This window comes from Podarcis gaigeae (assembly GCF_964106915.1).
Source record: "Podarcis gaigeae genome assembly, chromosome: 2".
Taxonomy (NCBI): Eukaryota; Metazoa; Chordata; class Lepidosauria; order Squamata; family Lacertidae; genus Podarcis; species Podarcis gaigeae.
The window spans coordinates 32,824,711-32,845,055 of NC_139679.1; the positions used below are offsets into that span (position 1 = coordinate 32,824,711).

Consider the following 20,345-nt stretch of genomic DNA (forward strand, 5'->3'; position numbering starts at 1 on the left):
GGCATGAATGCTCACAGGTCAAGCTGCAAGGAGCTGTTCCAATCAGTCTCCTTGCAGATGGTTCTAACAGCGATCCTCAGTCTCAAAAAGTGTCAAGGGTGGGAATCAGAGAGAAATCCCTTTGGCATATAAGGTATTCATCTATGGATTGTTGGGAAAGAGTCCCAAGTGAAATGTAGATTCCCAAGACATTTCCCCTTCACACGTTTGAGAATGTGCTATCAATAAATGGTATCACTGCAAAAGCTGAATTTCCTAAGCCACCACTTGGCAATTCTTCCCTGTTGAGTCAGGGACAGGATGCTAGTGGCCCTTAAATGTTGTTGAACTCCCTGCTCCCATCAGTCCAGCCAGCATTAAGCAAGGGTCAGGGACGGATGGGTGTTGTAGTCCAGCAACATCTGGAGGCCTTGGATGTTTGAGCCCCATTTCCCCCTACCACACACCCACTGCTCACAGCAAACTTGGAAGAACTTCGACGAGGAGGCGAAAACCATGTCAGTTTCAAGATTTTATTTTACCGTCAGAAAAGGGGAAGCTGATGATTCCAAATCTGTTACTCCAGATCTTTAGATTTACAGACAAAAACACATCAAATCAATTTAACCAAAAAAAAAAAAAATTCCTGCAAGGGACGGAGTGGGGAAGAGGAGTCGGGGGCAGAGACGTAGCTATGAAAGAGAACCGCGCACACACACGCTTGGTCCCAGTTCTAACACAAGTTTGGGACTCGCAATAGCCCCGCTGAGTTGGGCTGCTGAGCTGGAACGTGCCCACCTGACAAAACAGAGAGCAGGCCCTGCGAGGCCTCCTCTTTCCACGCCAGTGGGGTTTCTACTGGGGAGGGGAGCAGGGCTGTCCGGGCATCATGAGGAGAAGCATCTAATCAAGGCAATAATAAATACTGACAGGCCAGGCACATGATTTCAAAGGCAGAACAGATACATAAGGCATTCACTGCTCTCGAATATTTGTCCATAGCAAGCTCTTTTGTTCGGATCAGGTGAGGAGCAGCTGAGCTGGGCCAATCCTTCTTCCAGCCCTGAAACCCAGGGACTGCCCTGGGACTGCAGGGCTTTGCAGCCAGTTTAGGTGTGACAGAACTAAGATGGAGATGACAGTGGCACTCGTAACTTCCACGCCCACCAACAGGCCCCACCTCCCTAGCTAGAAGCAAGCACTTCTCTGGCCACAGGGAGCCTGTAAGGGGTAGCAGCTTAAGCCCTTGAGACATCAGCCTCAGCAGGGGGATGGTCTGGCCAGAAGATGCAAAATCAGGAGGAGGGAGGGGTATGTGTTGGGGGACAGGAGCACATATAAAAAGTGTAACAAGGTCGGGGGGGGCCCTCCCTGGAGGATGTATGTTACACACATTAAGGCATCATGGTTACAGGAAACCATCACAAATGGAAAGCCGACCCATGTCTCCGGAGGAGAAGGGGCAGGCCATGAACATGATTGAGCCTGGAAACAATTGGGGGGGGGACGGGGGGGCAGCAGGCAGTTCCCAGCTCTGCATGGAATCGATTCCTCAGCACCTTGCCCATCACCCAGAGACAGGAGTGCCTCCGAATCCTCTCCCCTGCAGGCAGGAATATTGCTTCCCCTTCAGCACCTGCCTGAAATGTATTCAAAGTGTGTCAGAAGCAGCAGACCTCGTAATCGGGAGGCCAGAGAAAGGAGAGGGAGCACTTCCACCTCTGCGCTTGGGCCAGACACTGCAGGTTTGGTCAATTTCTTTCAGTGATTATTGGGAGGAAATATGTGGGGCGCTGAGCCAAAAGGTCTTCCTGATGAGCTTAAGAATGGGGAAGGGGGAAGGGTATCCAATGCCAGCACTTTGGTACAGGGTGGGGGGGTTTTCTACTGTAGCCGCTGTCTGAGCAACTCTCAGGATTTGGCTAGGGAAGGGCTAATCCTTCCACTCCTTCTTGATGTTCAGGTTCCACTCCCAGGAAAGGTGGTCTGTCTTGTCGTCGTCTGTAAATTTGGATCGGATGTTGTAGCTCCCCCGAGCCAGCATGCCCTTGGGGGCTTCCTCCATGGGGGTCAGGAACTCGTAGTCCTCGGCACGTGGCCCGTAGCTCCCAACCATGTAGTCAGTCTTGTCAACTAGAAGGAGAAAAAACACAAGACACAATACGTGAACCGGAATATCTGAAATACACCCATGACTCTCCAAAGGGTTTTTGTGGGGAGAGGGAAGAGCCAGCCTTCCAAAGCCATTGGAATCACTCGCTGCATGGTTGGCATTCAAGCGGAAGCAACACATCCCCTGTATCAGCTCAAACACCAAGTTCCAGTTTTATTGAGGTAATGTTTCAAACTAAAAGTTGACAGAACGCTTCTGAAAAACCATTGTGAACCCCCCCTTTTTTTTTTTGCTCCATAAAAAGCAAATGAAAGGTATGGGATCCACTGCAACTGCCCCCCCCACTCCTTGACACTTACTTTTTACTCCTTTCCTGAATGTGTGCTGAATATACTTCAACCCCGAAACAATCTCTTTGTGCACCTAAATAGACAGAGAATTCCATCAGCCAACATGCACTTTTCTCTGACACACAAAATCCTAAAGGCCAGAGCAATGTGCTTAGCGAACCGAAGGCTGACCAATATGACAAAAGACCTCACCCGAAAGGAGATTTTTAGCTGGTATTCAACACCTTCCTTCAGCACAAAGCACTGCTTCTTGAAACTCTCCAGGTCACCTGAACAGCAAGGAGAAGGCAGGAATCAAAAACAGGCAAACTTTCCACTGAGAGTTTTAAAGCAAAGAGCAGCAGATTGATTTCTATGTACTATTAGCATATAAAGCCCTTAATAACTTGGGACCAGTTTACCTACGAGATCCCTTTCCTCCACATGTGTCCATTTGATTACTTAGGATTGGCACCAGTTCTGCAAACTGCACTCTCTCCTAGCCAAAGTCTGGCAGACCTTTCCCAGAATGCAAAGGTGCAGATGTGAAATGAGGCATGTGCCTTTGCTGGGAGACTGCTCTACCACTGGACCGGTAGGCTGTCTGAACAGCGAAATATAAATTTGGCTGCTCTGAAACTAAGATTTAGTCTATTTCATGGATCAATGCTGAGTCCTAAGATGACTTTAACACAAGCCTATTCTGTAATAGGCAAGACAAGCCTTAAACCACATCACAGCAGCAACTGTGCAGGGAAAACTCTCTTCAAATGGCTCTCAGATCTGGCAATGACCTCTTCTCTACAAAACTGGGTGCAAAGCAAATGCTATAGGGCGAAACTCTGTGTAGTAGTAGATGTTTGTATAGGGCTGGCTATCTGCAGTGAGAATGCAATGTATTGAGATTGAAAGATCCTATGGTGAGCCAGATTAGCCTACCTGTACAGGACTGACCTAACCCACTCACCTGTGAGGTCCAACTCCAAGGGTCCAGGAGCAGTAGCGCAGACCAAAGTCAGTTTTGTTACCACCACGTTTGGAGTGCTGGGATCTGAAAGAGAAGTTGAGGCATAAATACCAGAGGGTAAGCAGACCAGCCCTTAAGTATCTCATTTGATAGCTGCAGGCATGGGCTGCAGAGCAGAGAAGCAAAAAAGCATGGCAAGTATGGATCCACCAATGTACTACGCAGCAGTCAACAAACCTGCAACCTGGTGAGCCTTTGGGTTGTATCCAATTCAATTCTCCCATTAAGGACCTCTGCCTGTGCAATTGGGCTTGTTCTCCCTCCTTTCTCCCCATGCACCTCCATTCTGGGTTTTCCACCACCACCACCACCTCTGCTGAGCAAATTTGGGGAGAGTGAAGGGAAGTCTTATCATGCAGGCCAAAGTCCTTGTGCTAACAGGTCAACTTCATTGGATACAACCCTTTGTGTCTTCACTTTAAGATAAGTTTACTTAATGTTCTCTTCACAATTGGACTGTACTGAAAGCCACAAGTGGATCCCAAAACTGAGATTAAGAGGAAAGCTTTGTGCCTTTAACTCTTCTGGTTCCCTGGTCCTTATAGTTTCTCACCCCCTACTCACCTACCAGTACTTATTCCCCATCATCTCAGGTGCTCCCAAAAAACTAATTAGCAGTGTGTGTGTTAGAGAGAGAGAGAGAGAGAGAGAGAGAGAGAGAGAGAGAGAAAGAGAAGGCTTACACAAGTTTACTCCTGACTTAGTTCTGCTTACAAACCTGTAGAGTTTATTCAAAGTCTAAAGTTCCAGTTTGCAGAGACAATTCCCCCCTCCAAGACCATGGATTTCAGGACTGGGCAACTCCCAAGCTTCTTTCCTCAGGACCTCAGCTCTTGGCTTAGACCAGATGGTTTCCACACCACATCCAAATGGAAGAGGGCCAAATACTTTTGGAGAAGCATGCATGTGTGAGAAAACGGGGCAGGTTTCAGAAGGCCTGCTTCCCTCACACAGTAGGCCCAAGTACGTTCTCCAGGGACTCACCGACAGCGATGGCAACATTTCCCAACAGGGCCTCCTTGTACTTGCGTAAACTCTCATCATCCTTGTCCAGTTCCTGAATCTCCTGGATGCTCTTCTGGGCAGGGGGCTTGTAGTTGACAGAGTGCTCGTCCTCCTCATTTTCAGCTGCAATCTGGGCCAGCTGTTCGGGGGTAGGCTCTTGTTCAGCCATTTCTGCAACTATGACCTATTGGGGGGGGGGGGGAGAGGAGAGAAGGAAGGGACACAAACAAGCACATTAGCTACAGCAACTTGGCTGGAAACCCTTGCAATGTCTGCAAGGGGAAAACCCTTGCCAAAGCTCAAGGAAATTCCCCAGGTGCTGTAATCCTTTAACTTTCTGAGATTTTTGTCTTTGTGCACAGAATTCCTGAAGGAATTAAAGGAGCAGAGACTGAGGTTCCTAGCTGATATGTTCCCCTCCTCCTCCTCAAAAGAGGCACCACAGGATGTGAACCTTTGCACTTTGCCCCCTGCTGCTGAAGTTAAAGAGCTTCATTGCCAGATAGATGCTCTGTTCCACCTCACTCAGGAGCTGGAAGGAAGGGAATCAACCGAGTGACAAGCTTGCTGCTCCACCCTAGTCTTTATCACTGCATGCTAGCTCCATTAGCCAAATTCTGCCCCATATAAGCCAATGGCCCCCCAACTCACACAGCAGGCAGGCTAGGGTTGGCAGCACCTGCTGCCCGCCTGAAAGAGAAATGAAGCCAACGCTAAACAAAGCCCGCGAAGGTGGCTGCTGCTATTGGCTGGGGTGGGCAGGCAGGCAGAGGGAGCAGTCATGGAGTGAGGTGGGGTAAGTTTCCTCCAGGCTCTCTCAGGACAGCGAATAGGAAGCTATTACGGTAACCATGGTTAAAGGAGCCTGCTCTCATTATAAAACCCGGTTCAGACACTCCCAACTCCTCCACAGGCTACAAAAAGCCCTTTGAAGTTGCAACTCATCCCAGGGGGCTCCCTGGAAAGGTTAGAAATGATCTGAGGTGGTGTTCTCAAGCAACAGGGTTTCAAAGGCCTTGGAATTTTCCTTTTGTGCTGTTGGCAACCAGCAAGCTCGGGCCGCTTGTCTTTTTAAAATAATAATAAAAAATGGTGGTTCAGGGGAAGTAGGTGTTCCGCTGCCACCAATTTTCTTCCTCTTGTGCCTCTCCTCGGATTCACTTTGCATAAATATGCAGAGGTCAGAACAAGGGCTAAAATCACGCCAACAGCCACTACGCAGATGCTAAAAGGACCCAATGAGGGGAGAGTGGAGCGCACTTGAAACCTGGAACAAACTCCACACTAACCAAACTGATTAGTTGTGGACGGCCTGTTGTGCTTCCAAAGTACAATCTCATTTGAATAGCGTGAAGGGGGAGCAAGACCAGGCCCTGAGGAGCTGTGACAAACAATAAGTTGAAGTGAAGCCAGGTCTTTTGTCTCAAAGCATCACAAACGGGGGAAAAAGAGCATAAGGATGCCAGATGAATCCTGCTAAACACTTAAAAAAAAAAAAACCTTTGGCACTTTATTATGAAATCTTATTGGGTAACAAGGCAGAAAACAATATACTCCCCTCCCCAACCCAGTGAGCTTTCAAAGGTCTTCTCTGCTCATAAAAAGCTGCCTTATAATGCAGCGGACATTGGGCCTATCTAGTTCAGGGCAGCCTACACTGACTGGGAGCAGCTCTGCAGGGTTTTTAAGCCTGCAGTCTTCCCAAGCTCTGCTATGGAGATGAGTCAGGGACTTTTTGCATGTTCTCCACCACTGAGATATGGCTCTCGAGTCTAGCCCAGCCCCCAACTGTGCTCTGGGGTCTAAAGTTTGTGTACCTCCAAATTTCAGGACCACTAAAAGACCAGACACCTGGCTGTAGGAACTGCCTCAACAACAGCAGCTTTTGCTACTTAGTCCTCTTTGAGTCCTTGCCTTACTTAGTCCTTGCCTGCACCTGCAGGGCTTGGATGAAGCAGCAAATCTTAAACTGGGCAAAAGTATGCCAAAGTCAATCAAAACTGTACAGTCATACCCAAACGCTTTGGTACTTGGACGTTTTGGCTCCTGAACACCACAAACCCAAAGGGAGTGTTCCGGTTTGCGAACGTTCTTTGGAACCCAAACGTCCAGTACAGCTTCCTGCAGCCAAACAGAAGCCACGCTTTGGTTTCCAACGTTTTGGAAATCAACTTCCAGAACAGATTTTGTTCCAAGGTACGACTGTATTTCAATTTTCAGGAAGATTTCTCTGCCCTTGTATTTGATGGTGAACAAATGAAAACGGGGACAGAAATGTTTTGTCACTAATTATTCAATCAGGTAAAGGACAGCAGTTCTGGAAGGGATTTGTTCATGTGGCTTACAATATATTGATGTTTTATGATGTCATAATACAATGTCATAATTTTTCTAACCTTGGCAACAAGCAGTGTTAGAAACTAAAATATATAAGCTAGGTGCCATACGGCTCCTTAAACCAAGGTTACAGTTGCCAAAACGGAATGTCTAGTTGACATTTTTTGGACAAGACAGCTCTAAAGTCTTATTTTTCAAACGACAGACTGACTGTGATTGATTATTAGTTAAACATCTGGCTAGTTCGGATTACATTCTTGAGCTAGGTTAGGAGCTTTGTGAACTTACAAGAAGAAAAACACTTTATTTAGAGACAGTCCAGATATATACAGTGGTGCCCCGCAAGACGAAGGCCTCGCAAGACGAAAAACCCGCTAGACGAAAGGGTTTTCCGTTTTGGAGGCGCTTCGCAAAACGAATTTCCCTATGGGCTTGCTTCGCAAGAAGAAAGCCCATAGGGAAATCTCCGGGGACCTCTTTTAAATGCTAGCGGTGGGGAGCAAAGCCTTTCCCCCCCCCCCGGCCTTCAGAAGAGGTCCAGGAAGGCCGGGGGGGGCCGAAAGGATTTGCTCCCCACCGCCAGCATTTTAAAAGCAGTCCGGGATAGCAGGGAAGCGCTTCCCGCTATCCCGGATGGCTTTTGAAGGCAGGCGGCGGGGGGGGGGGGGAGCAAAGACTTTCGCCCCCCACCGGCCTTCAGAAGAGGTCCTGGACCTCTTCTGAAGGCGGGCGGGGGACAAAAGTCTTTGCTCCCCCCTGCCTGCCTTCCGGGAGAGCGGAGAAACGCAGCGCTGCGTTTCTCCGCTCTCCCGGGAAGGCAGGCAGGGGGGACAAAGACTTTTGCCCCCCGCCCGCCTTCAGAAGAGGTCCAGGACCTCTTCTGAAGGCCGGTGGGGGGCAAAAGTCTTTGTCCCCCCTGCCTGCCTGCCTTCCCGGGGGCTTTTAAATCGCCCCGGGATAGCGGATAATTCCTCCACTGTCCCGGGGCGATTTTAAAATGCTGGCGGGCAGCAGCGCTGCCGCCCGCCAGCATTTTAAGATCACCCCAGACAGCGGAGAAGTCCTCCGCTGTCCCGGGGTTTTTAAAATGCTGGTGGGCGGCAGCGAAGGCTTCGCGGGCAGCAGCGCTGCCGCCCGCCAGCATTTTAAGATCACCCCAGACAGCGGAGACTTCTCCGCTCCCGGGGCGATTTTAAAATGCTGGTGGGCGGCAGCGAAGGCTTCGCGGGCAGCAGCGCTGCCGCCCGCCAGCATTTTAAGATCACCCCAGACAGCGGAGAAGTCCTCCGCTGTCCCGGGGTTTTTAAAATGCTGGTGGGCGGCAGCGAAGGCTTCGCGGGCAGCAGCGCTGCCGCCCGCCAGCATTTTAAGATCACCCCAGACAGCGGAGACTTCTCCGCTCCCGGGGCGATTTTAAAATGCTGGCGGGCGGCAGCGCTGCTGCCCGCGAAGCCTTCGCTGCCGCCCACCAGCATTTTAAAATCGCCCCGGGAGCGGAGAAGTCTCCGCTGTCTGGGGTGATCTTAAAATGCTGGCGGGCGGCAGCGCTGCTGCCCGCGAAGCCTTCGCTGCCGCCCACCAGCATTTTAAAAACCCCGGGACAGCGGAGGACTTCTCCGCTGTCTGGGGTGATCTTAAAATGCTGGCGGGCGGCAGCGCTGCTGCCCGCCAGCATTTTAAAATCGCCCCGGGAAGTCTCCGCTGTCCCAGGGGCTTTTAAAATGCTGGGGGACGGCAGCGAAGGGTTCGCTGCCGCCCGCCAGCATTTTAAGACCGCCCCGGGACAGCGGAGAAGTCTCCGCTGTCGCGGGAATGCAGGCGGGGGGGAGCAAAGACTTTCGCCCCCCACCGGCCTTCAGAAGAGGTCGGGGGACAGACTGTCCCCGGACCTGGTCTGAAGGCGGTTTCCATAGGAACTCATTAATTGATTTTTAATGCATTCCTATGGGAAACCGTGCTTCGCAAGACGAAAAACTCGCAAGACGAAAAGACTTGCGGAACGAATTAATTTCGTCTTGCGAGGCACCACTGTATTGGCGTAATCCTACCTCTTTTTCTTAATGGTGACATGGACCATTCATAACATATGAACATTATTCACAACTGTGAGCAGGGTAAGTGAAGACAATCTACAACAAATTAACTATAATGTCATTCACTGCTCCTGTTCACGTTGTAGAGAAAACATTTCGGTTCCTGAAATTCATTCTGATTGTGCAGATAAAATATAACCAATAGAATTGTACAGGATGGGGTATTAGTATGTGAAAACAGTCAAGATCCAAGGATCCCCAGGTGTGCACCTCCAGATGGTGATGTCAAGCGCCATCCTGTCACTCAGGCATCTTCACTTGGTTGCAAGTGGCCGACAATCAGATGCAAAATGCACCTGGCAAATTTTGTACAATGGCCACAAGTCTCCTTGCTTATCCTGCTGAAACAGATATTAACACAGCTACCTCTCTAGAAAATGAAGCTTATGGGTTGTTGTTGTTTTAAACAAGAGTAGAAATGCCAGGATTTCAATCAACTAACAAGGACTCAGCACAGCTGGAACAACTTTTTATTGGAAGGAAGAACTCCACAAAGATGGCTCAATGTGCAAAACTGTATCCTCTATCAACTGGGAAAGTACAACACACCACATAGGATGATCTGTGGCTTCCATCCACAAGCATGCGTAACTCTCAAAGGGGAAGTCCGACGTGGAAGGAACACTCCAAAGGGCAAACTGCATCCATCAGAAAACTCAACTATGTTTGTAACATAGGCCACTTCTGCACCAGACATATAAAGTATGATTACACTACCTTAACATTTGGTCCTTCCTACAAAGGGCTCTGGGAACTGCAGTTTGTTTAGGATGCTAAGAGCTGCTTTCCTCCTTTGCAGAGGTCTAATACTCACAACTCCCTGGGAAGAGGGACTTGCTGTTAAACCACTCTGGGAATTGTAACTCTGGTTCCCAGGATTCTTTGGAAGAAGCCATATAAAATATGTTTAGCATGGTGCAGGTGTGGCCTCCGTGACTATATGTCTTCAGTATAAAGAAACGCTTGCTTCTCCATAGCAAGTTTCCTCGATTTAAGCTTCTTTCAAAGAGACTGATGTGGTTGTTCTACCTAAGTACTTGAAAAGGCGCAAGTACTGATTTAGGGAGGCTAGGTATTACATGGACACAAACAAGTGCTCCAGACTTCTCATAAACACTGACATTTGCTGAGATACGTGTGTCGTGAAAGGGCAGGGCTTCAATCTTTTTACTAGAGCAGTGTTAACTACTACTACGATTTAAAGTTGACTGAACAAACACACTGATCCCTCACCTTTCACAGGGGAGGGAGAGAGAGAGTCAAAAGGCAGAGATTTCCAAGATACCAGGCAGCCAATACAAACAGCCTTCTTCATAAATATTCAGTAGCAAGGCATTGGCCAACACGTTCCTAAGCCAAGACAACTATGTTGAAATGAGCAACTAGGTATGCCCCACTTCAGAAGCTGTGTTAGAAACTCAGATATATAAGCTAGGCACCAAGTGGCTCCTTAAACCAAGGTTACAAAATGCACCCGGAGCCTGTCTAATTTTGAACACTGTTCATAATAACCAAGGCTAAGGAATGGGAAATGACCTGGGGCAGTTATCTTCCAGAGGAGGAACACCAACCCAAATTGCCCCTGTCCCTCCTTGTATCATAGAACTGCAAAACATACTTCAAAAAAATTCCAGGAACTGAGGGAGACCTTTCTTGGAATAAAAGGTGTAGGTAAAACTACAGTGGTACCTCAGGTTACATATGCTTCAGGTTACAGACTCCGCTAACCCAGAAATATTACCTCGGGTTAAGAACTTTGCTTCAGGATGAGAACAGAAATCATGCAACAACGGGAGGCCCCATTAGCTAAAGTGGTGCTTCGGGTTAAGAACAGTTTCAGGTTAATAACAGACCTCCAGAACGAATTACGTTCTTAACCTGAGGTGGTACCACTGTATACCGGGGAAGGGCAGTTGTCTGCCCCCGCCTTGGGAGTTGTTTTCTTGTGTGCACACAGGGTCCTCAAGCGAGCAGCAGCATTTTCCGCGCTCCAGCTGGAGTGCCCCTTTAAGGCACAGAGATTCGCTGTCAGGACTGGAAGTGTAAAATGATGCAGCCCTGCCCTACCACTGGAAAGCAGAAATGCCCCTCCCCTTCCAATCAGGAAGCTGGCTCGCTCCCCAAGGGTGTGACCACATGCCTTAGACGTTACTGAAGAGCTGCTACCACTGGCACAGCTCAGCTGCTTTCCTATGTGGGTTAGGCCCACTTACAGGCTTCTGCCTACATCCCACTTCTTTTCCCCTAAAGGCTGCCAAGAAGCAATTTATTGGGGGGGGGGAGAGAGAGAGACTATCAGAAGTACCTATTATACCACCCACGCAGTTCCAAGTTGTGGTGCTAGGCTCACTGTTGTCCCTGCTTCCACCCCAACCCCGTTAAAAGCAGCTAGTAGGATTCATGTGCAGTCTCATGAAAAATTCCCTGCCATACACAAACACAGCCACACCCCACCTCCAATCCTGGAACCTCGCCATCTTTTATGCACCCCAGAAAACTAAGTGAGGTACATAGCAATAGCAGCAATTATGAAATACAGGGATCGGGGCAATACACACAGAAGTAACCTTGTTAATAAATCCACAAGCCTACAAAAAAATGTTAATAGCGTGTTGGTGTCTTCCCTCCTCTGGCAGTCCAAGGGGCTTTTGTGATGGGCACAGAAGAGGGATGTTGTGACTCTCCCATTCACTTGCCTGCATGCAATTCCTTGTTGCCTATGACTACCCAATTAATGCAAGGCTGCACTACAGAAAAGAGTCAGGCAGACAATGGGTCCACTTGGAGAGAGACACCATCGAAAACATCCCCACAACAGCATACCCATTTCTCCAAAACAAACTGAAGAAAATCCCCACAACACAGGTTCACACAGAAGAAAAAAGTAGGCAAACTATCCCAGTCCCCCTTAACCTCCCTGGCCCATCACCCACATATTACAACACGCAGCACAAAACCTCCAGATAAAAACCTGGCACTGTCTAAAAGACTTCTATGAAAACGACAAATCCATACCAAAAAAAGAAATACAAGCCAAACTAGGGGACACGGAAATACCTTGGCTACCACACCATCAAATACATGCCTTCTTAAACAATCCAGCAGTAAAATCAGCAGTGACTAGGCCCTTGATCACCTTCAAAAACCTTCTCCTGGCAGCAGAGGGACATGGCAAAGGGATGGTATTCACAATATACAAAATACTGCTCCAAAATCCCACAAACTCCCTTAACGCAATCAAAGAGCAATGGGAGCATGACAGGCTATGAAATTAACTCCACCCAATAGACTAGAATGTGGTCTAAACCTCCCTTTAAATCCGTGTCAGCCAAAAGAAGGGAACTCACTCTGAAACTCACCTACAGGTAGTACTTAACACCACAGAAACTGCTGCTGATACGCCCAGGAACCTCACCAAGATATTGGAGAGGTTGCACCTCCACAGGCACATACCTCCACATGTGGTGGGAATGCCCTAAAATCCAACCCTTCTGGACAGCAGTCCTACAAGAGATAGGCAAAATAACTAAACAGGTATTAGAACGCACCCCAGAACTGGCGCTACTGAACATCTTCCAAGATCATAATGACCACTCACATACAGAGCTTATATCCTAAATTACTCTCAGCAGCCAGAAGCCTCATAGCCAGACACTGGAGAGACCTGTCTGGAGTAAACATGGACCAATGGTATCAAATTGTATGAGAAAAGGCCTTACTAGAAAAGCTAACCGAAAAACTGAAGCTGACACAGGGACAAATAGAAGAATCATAGAATCATAGAGTTGGAAGAGACCACAAGGGCCATCGAGTCCAACCCCCTGCCAAGCAGGAAACACCATCAGAGTACTCCTGACATATGGTCATCAAGCCTCTGCTTAAAGACCTCCAAAGAAGGAGACTCCACCACACTCCTTGGCAGCAGATTCCACTGTCGAACAGCTCTCACTGTCAGGAAGTTCTTCCTAATGTTTAGGTGGAATCTTTTTTCTTGTAGTTTGGAACCATTGCTCCGTGTCCGCTTCTCTGGAGCAGCAGAAAACAACCTTTCTCCCTCCTCTATGTGACATCCTTTTATATATTTGAACATGGCTATCATATCACCCCTTAACCTCCTCTTCTCCAGGCTAAACATGCCCAGCTCCCTTAGCCGTTCCTCATAAAGCATCGTTTCCAGGCCTTTGACCATTTTGGTTGCCCTCCTCTGGACACGTTCCAGTTTGTCAGTGTCCTTCTTGAACTGTGGTGCCCAGAACTGGACACAGTACTCCAGGTGAGGTCTGACCAGAGCAGAATATAGTGGCACTATTACTTCCCTTGATCTAGATGCTATACTCCTATTGATGCAGCCCAGAATTGCATTGGCTTTTTTAGCTGCCGCATCACACTGTTGGCTCATGTCAAGCTTGTGGTCAACCAAGACTCCTAGATCCTTTTCACATGTACTGCTCTCAAGCCAGGTGTCACCCATCTTGTATTTGTGCCTCTCATTTTTTTTGCCCAAGTGCAATACTTTACATTTCTCCCTGTTAAAATTCATCTTGTTTGTTTTGGCCCAGTTCTCTAATCTGTCAAGGTTGTTTTGAAGTGTGATCCTGTCCTCTGGGGTGTTAGCCACCCCTCCCAGTTTGGTGTCATCTGCAAATTTGATCAGGATGCCCTTGAGTCCATCATCCAAGTCATTGATAAAGATGTTGAATAAGACCGGGCCCAAGACAGAACCCTGTGGCACCCCACTAGTCACTCTTCTCCAGGATGAAGAGGAACCATTGATGAGCACCCTTTGAGTTCGGTCAGTCAGCCAGGATGCCTTCACCCCAGTATGGCTCCCCTTTATCACGTACACAGCCCAACAAGCCCTCTCCCCACCTCACAAATGCAAACAAACCCCACTGCAGCCAACCATAGCCACCAACCACACCCTGCCCCCCAATACCTCTCACTACCAAGGAAATGTAATAAACAAATAAAAAAAGAACCTACCCAGTTGACGCTGACACAAAACACCACACCTACACTATATAAAAGAATACAAGCCTCACCACCCCACCCCTCTTCTCCCCCAACCTTATACTGTACTCAACACAATTGTCTCACAACAAATGTAACTGATTTGTAAGAAAGGCAAATCTTTAATAAAAATAAATTTAAATGGGAGGGGGGAGAGAAAAGAGTCAGACAGGAGCTGTCAGAACTGGACTGCATGATTCACCATTCACAAAGCAGTGCAAGCCCAGCAGCGGCACAGAATATGACGACACTTTGCCACCCCTGTCTCCCTGCCCCAGGCCAGAACGTTAATCCTCTAAAGACTTCTGTCGATATGAGGCTGGAAAGCCTTTTCAACTGCCAGGACTTCCAGGGAAGGCAGACACCACAGCCTGGCCCCACCACACACAAGGCACTATGCAGTCCTAGAAAGCAGACTTCGCTACCAGTACGTGCAGATTTGCTGCAGGCAAAGGGGCCATGCAATTGTAGTATAACAGAGAAGGCTTTGAGGGGGGAGGGCAAGCTCATAGGCCCTTGCCAGGGTGCAGCTTCCCTTCACATCAGGTTCCAAAATCCCTGCCTGCATTAAGAGGAGCAGCTTCCAATCAAAGAGGAAGGCCACTTTCTAACCAGCCTCTTAAGCCCCTTCCTTGGAGGAAGGGAGCAGTTTTCTAAGGGTCAGCAGGATAAAGACCGCCTAGAGGGAACAAAGGCCCTTTATCGCCATTTCCAGGTGGCAGTCAAAGCAACACCAGCAGATTTGCTTTTAATCATGCTCTCAGGCCCTTTGCTCATGAAATCTGCCGCAATGGCTGTGCCCGATACCAGAAATAGCCATTCAAGTTAGACTTTCCAGTTTTTCCAAGCACAGCAGAGGGGAACAGTGGCACAAACTCTTGCAAGATTGGCGCCACAGTATCTTAAGCGGCAGAGAGAACGAATTTTGGGTGGGTGGGTGGGGGAGACTCCCATGGAAATCACGCAGTGTTGTTCAAAATCACAGTAAAGTAACTTTTGCTCCAAAGGACTGCCAGGGTTAGGCTGGTACAGCAAGGCCAAGAGTTTTTTACCATTCTAAAGCAGAACTAGGGAACCTGTGGTCCTCAAGACATTGGTGGACAACAACTCCCATCACGTTTAACCACTGAGCATGCTGCCTGGGGCTAATGGGTGTTGGCATCCAACAAGACTTGAAGGACCATCAATTCCTCACTACTGCTTTTGATTCCAGCAAATAGCTAGGTGCAAGTCACATGAGCGAAAAGCCACATACATAAACTGAAATGCGAGCATCTATGTTTAACTACAGCAAGCTTTGTTTAGCTTCCCCTGCATTCACCCTGTCTATACTACTAGATCTTTCCATTATCAAACCACAGAATCATATGCAACAAGCTTAGTATTAGAACCCTTTGTACAACCTTAAATCTTCTACAGCAGAGAGCATGGGCAGGGCGATGCCTGTAAGCTTGCAGATACATGCAAATCATGGAATTTGGCATGAAAGCAAAAGCCGAAATGAATTCATTAGTGTTTAAAGCACCAAAAGGTTTTGCTTTTGCTTTAACACAGATTAAACAAACTCAGTTACCCCTCTTGTTGGGTATTCCATTGTTTTAACAGTCATATCAGCACATTAAATATGTTAAGGATCACCAACAGACCACAATAATATTCAGATACATTGGAACAATTTGTTCATACATGCATGCATAGCCTACCCTAGACCATGTAGTGCTAACAGAGTTTAGGTCAAAGTTATGAGTGCATCATTTCAAAATTAGTTCATGTTTTCCACATGAACTACATACACTTATTTTTGGAAAATTATTCTATGCCATCTAGAAGAAACAGGAAATTAAAGATGAAAAGAGCAAAAAAAAAGAAGGGGGGTTATTTTAACACTATATTTGTGTCCTATCTGAACTGGAAAGTGTGCAAACCTAGGAAGAGAAGATGGGTCAGGAAAAGGGGAATTAACTAGCACTGCAGCTTCAAGGACTATTTAGAGCACTTCCCGTACTAATATAGAACTGACAAATTATCTAGGAACTGGAGCACCTCTAGACCTAAATATAGCTCTAGAGCAAGCTGGCATCCTCAAGCACCTGAATTTGAGAGCCACTATCATGTTGACATGATTAACTCAGAGGGGTATAATAATCTGAGCCAATTTTGCATCTGAAGATTTCAGGCAACACCTAAAAGTATCTGAGATTAAAAACAGCCAATTACTAACACAGAAAAGCTTGCCTGCCCTCAAGTGATTAGGGTACTTAACTACATCCGTATGGTCCAATTCCCAATTGCTCTCACAGCAAATGGCTCTATATATTCTCTGCAGCATTAAAATGACCATCTCATTCCTTGGTCAGCACAGACTGACCAATAAAACACTGGCTATATCAGTCTGTTTCATGCCACCCACTGGTCAGACAATGGGTCAATACAATGGTTCAGGGAGGGGAAACCTGCTTCACACACACTTTCATTCATGGCATAAAATCACTATACTGTACAGAGGAAAGTAAATGTGTAAGCAATCTTTAGTAAGAAAGGGTCAAAACTAATGCATTGGGCTCTATTATACAGCTAACATCTTTCAGGAGCAGCAGGGCAGCTTGTTTGCAACTGCCCAGCCGTACTGCTTGCCGGCACTGCTCCCAGTTTCTTTTACTGACAGACCCTCACTACTCATCCAGCCTTTTCACCCTTTGGAGGTTTCTAAAGGGAAGAAGGGGGGCCCAGAGAAGCAAAGACTCAAGGTCTTCCAAGAAAGCACAATCCACATCATTAATCAGGCTGCCAGACAGACAGAGGAACATTCAGCACTGCAGGGAAGACACAGGGTTTTGCCACCAGGGAAATTTGCTGCTGATGAGAGGCAAGAACAGAAGCTCCTCACACGAATGGTCCCCAAGGCTGAGCCACTAATTCACTTTGGCAGAAGGTTCCATCTGAACGAACTGGAGATCCCATTAGCCTTAGAGCTAATGCACTCTGCTGCAGTGAGGGAGAAAGGGATCAGTGGGGAGTTTGGATTTATCCTTTTAACATGCACAATTGAGCCAGGGGATGCAGAAAGCCATTGATTGCCAGATCATGTAACTCTTGCTGGTTTTGACCACATCTGTTAACATTTTGTACAGAATTGAAAAGACTTTGTTGCTAAAACATTCGCAGCCTTTAAATCCTGATACAGAACTCTTTCACAAACTAGCATATCATAACCTCCAAGCATTGGTGAGCTTTGCTTGAGTGCTCTGAAGTTCTCATACTGGTGGAGAATTAGGCACATTTACCCGCTGTGCAACGTTCATTTGCCAATGATGTGTTAGCTGATAGTACAAGTTTGCTAAGCTGCAGCATACACAAGCACTCACCATGGAAACAGAGCAGCAAATATTGACCAGAGTAAAGGCATGACAGGAGTCCTGGCTTTTACTGGTACTGCTACAGTGCCAACCTAAAACATTAGGAAGCCCAAAGCCAGTAGATCACTGGTGTTGAAAGGTCAGAGTTGTGTGTTAGCTGAGCTCGGAGTGCTGGAACTGAGAAAGTGAAGACTAAGCTAGCAGGATCCCTTACTGAATAGCGCCACAAGATTTGCAAAGCAGCTGAAGCAATCCAGAGTAAAGTAGGTAGATAGACTGGATAACCTGTAGCACACTGGCAGCTAGATCACTTATCAAAGATCCATTAATCACTGCTTGACTGTAGTCACTGACATCCTTAATTACAATTCCTTTATTTCACCCACAGCCTGCCAATGGGGGGGGGGACGGGACTTACCTTCCCTAAAGCAGAAGAGAGTCATCTTCCTTGCTAAGTTTTTTCATACAGAATGGCTACATCAAGGATAATGCTTCCAGCATATTCCTGATGTGATTCCCTGAGCATCAAGACTGACCAGATTTCAGTCCCCCCGGACCCTCTGACCCAGGGGCCAATCTTGGCATTCTGGGCTTCCCCATTTGGACAGTGAGGCCACCTTGGGCAAGCCACTCTTATCATCTACCTTACCCCACATGAGTAGAGACAGGGCTTAGCCAAAAGGGTGAGGTCTTGTCATAGCCTGCTTAAGCAGCTTCTGAAGTGCCCAACAACCAGCTGGTTGTCAGGAATTGGAACCCCTGCACAAAGAAGGATCATCTTCTAACATTGGTTTGCGGTGAAATAAGCTGCTGAAATGAAGTAGGAAGGGAACCTGGCTTTTAGCATCACCTTGCTGCCTCTTAGTTCTTCAGACATCATTTGTGACTGTGAAATGTGGCCTGTAGAGCCAAAAAGGTCCCCATCCTAAACCAAATCTTGGCTGATTAGTTGCTGCCTATAAGAGGAAGCCTACTGTGCAACCATGCTGATTCAGGAAATGTAGCTAAGATTTAGTGCACTCTCAGAAAGGATGCAGACAAAATACATGTTGCATCTAAGCCATTACAGACATAGAATTACTGTTAGAAGGAATATTGTTTTACAGCCTTTTTTGTAATTTATATTCTTATAACTGTTTGCAGGACTGAGAAGTTGGCACTAGATTTACACACACACCTTACAGATAAGGTATGACTAACTTGTGCAGATAACATTGTGTCTCCCACTCTCAACACTTCTGTTACTAGTGGACGCTTAGACAACAGAACACTCCGTAACAACAGAGTCCAGGTCTGTGGGTGCCCATCCAGCATCTCTAGGTCTTTCCAAAAGACTGCTAGAAGAATAGATCAGCCATTTTACCCTGAAAACATTTTATCAGTGTCATTAATTCAATGCCAAAAAAGTGATACAGCCCTACCTATGGCAACAAAGCCCCACAAATGTATAGTGGTCAAATTAATCCTCTGCATCCAGTGACTTTTAGCCACAAATATGATCATGCTGCCATAAATACGTACCCTATTATCAATCACATTTTGCTATGGAATTAACATTAGCTGCATAGCATGCTGTTGGTCCACAGGATAGGCATTTCATCCACATCTCAATGTGCAGGCAATTAGTCCCAATGTTTCAATCCAACCCTTTGTAAGGTTCTATAAGCAGAGCCAACATGAAGCATATACCATGGAGAGAACAGGCTCAAATAAAGGTTTTGTTAATAAAACCATTTGAGTAGTGACCTTCTTTAGTGATTGCAGTATGAACGATCACCCACACCAGGGCTTAATATAAAAAGGAGAGATGCTCTTCAAGCCTGTAGAGTGTTCACATTAAGACTGCTGAGCTAGAACTCCCATCAGCCCTAAGCAGCATGGCCAGGGATAACAGGAGTCCAACAACACCTGGATAGCACCACACTGGCTTCCTCTGTGCTAAACCTAGAAACAGAAATATATCAACTCAGTCATGGATGAAATGGTACTCTCTGTACAACATTGAGGCCCCCCCCCTTACTCCAGGGGGGAAACTAGTGTCAAAATGCCAAGTTTTGGCTCAAATAAAGCCTTGAGCCATACTCAAGCTCAACCATACTCTCTCATACAGCAACTTTCTCAAAGGCCTTGTGTGAAATTTCATGTCATGATACACAGAGCAGGCACTTAGAAAAATAACATTAACACACACTTGCTGCAGGCTTGACTTGAAGGAAATTGCTGAGGAAAAAATAAGAGCTCCTATGGAAGAAAGACCAGGAAGTTGTGAAGGCCAGCAACGCCTACCCAAGCAGCTATAGAGCAGGTAGAGATACACTTTACGCCTATTCCAACAAAACAGACAAAGAAACAAAAGCAGTTTATAATGGGAACTGGTCACTTATTATAAAGGAAGGCAGGAACAAGAAATCTGGGCAGGAACAAGAAATCTGGGTATGAACAGAGTAAAAAAAGATCCAGGATTAGCAATCAGAAAGGGAGGTTTATTCCCTCCCGCACCCTATGCCAGCAGGTGCCTTCATGGCAGCACTAACAGGCACGGGAGACTATTAAGCGATGGAAATAAATTTAACTTGATCTAAGTGATAGCAGAATAAGGAGGAGAGGAAGTCAGCTGCAGAGCTCAATGGACGGCACGCCAACCGAGATATTAACGGGAGCGCGCAGAGGTCGCCCATTCATAACGCAAACCGGCCCTGAGGGGTGCGACTCCCACTAGGGCGGAAGGGGAAAAAAAACTGCCCCGGAGAGGCGACGGCGAGCAGAAACGGCGGGCAACCATCATCGCCAAAGCGAAAGGAGGGTGGGGTGAAGAAGCCGGATGGGGCGGGGGGGAAATTCGGGAGAAAAGGAGGCTCCCATGCACTGCAGCAGCAGCCCGTCAACAACCCCAGAAGTCCCGACCTCAGCCGCAGCCCCCTTGCCCAGTGCCGGCCTCTACCTTGCGCCGGTGCCGCTGCTCCCACTATTTCTGCCGCCACCGGTGACAAACGCCGCCCGCCACCGCCCAGATCCACCCCGCGCGCGCGCCCCCGCCCCCACACTTCCGCGATGCTCCCTTGGCGTCACTTCCTTCCACCGGCAGGCAGGCTATCC

General features: G+C 47.5%; 1 protein-coding gene and 1 long non-coding RNA gene across 2 annotated transcripts; one reads left to right on the plus strand and one right to left on the minus strand.

Moving 5' to 3' along the window:
- Positions 1 to 498: 498 nt before the first annotated feature.
- Positions 499 to 20,341, minus strand: ARHGDIA (Rho GDP dissociation inhibitor alpha). Its single transcript, XM_083726144.1, has 6 exons — positions 20,191 to 20,341; positions 4,433 to 4,637; positions 3,389 to 3,472; positions 2,635 to 2,711; positions 2,452 to 2,515; positions 499 to 2,112 (listed from the first exon to the last, which is right to left on the minus strand). Exons 2-6 carry the CDS (start codon positions 4,620 to 4,622, stop codon positions 1,913 to 1,915), a joined length of 615 nt encoding a protein of 204 aa, XP_083582270.1. The 5' UTR covers positions 4,623 to 4,637; positions 20,191 to 20,341; the 3' UTR covers positions 499 to 1,912.
- LOC310838615 lies at positions 6,649 to 10,514 on the plus strand. Its single transcript, XR_014561082.1, has 2 exons — positions 6,649 to 7,106; positions 8,813 to 10,514. It is a non-coding gene; the product is annotated as an uncharacterized lncRNA (long non-coding RNA).
- Positions 20,342 to 20,345: the final 4 nt, after the last annotated feature.

Excerpts from the sequence above, each read along its gene's own strand:
- ARHGDIA (XM_083726144.1), bottom strand. The coding sequence starts at position 4,622 with ATGGCTGAACAAGAGCCTACCCCCGAACAGCTGGCCCAGATTGCAGCT. Across the intron at positions 2,712-3,388 it reads CTTGGAGTTGGACCTCACAG|GTGACCTGGAGAGTTTCAAG; the intron begins GTGAGTGGGTTA and ends CTTGCTGTTCAG. Across the intron at positions 2,113-2,451 it reads ATTCAGGAAAGGAGTAAAAA|TTGACAAGACTGACTACATG; the intron begins GTAAGTGTCAAG and ends TTCTCCTTCTAG.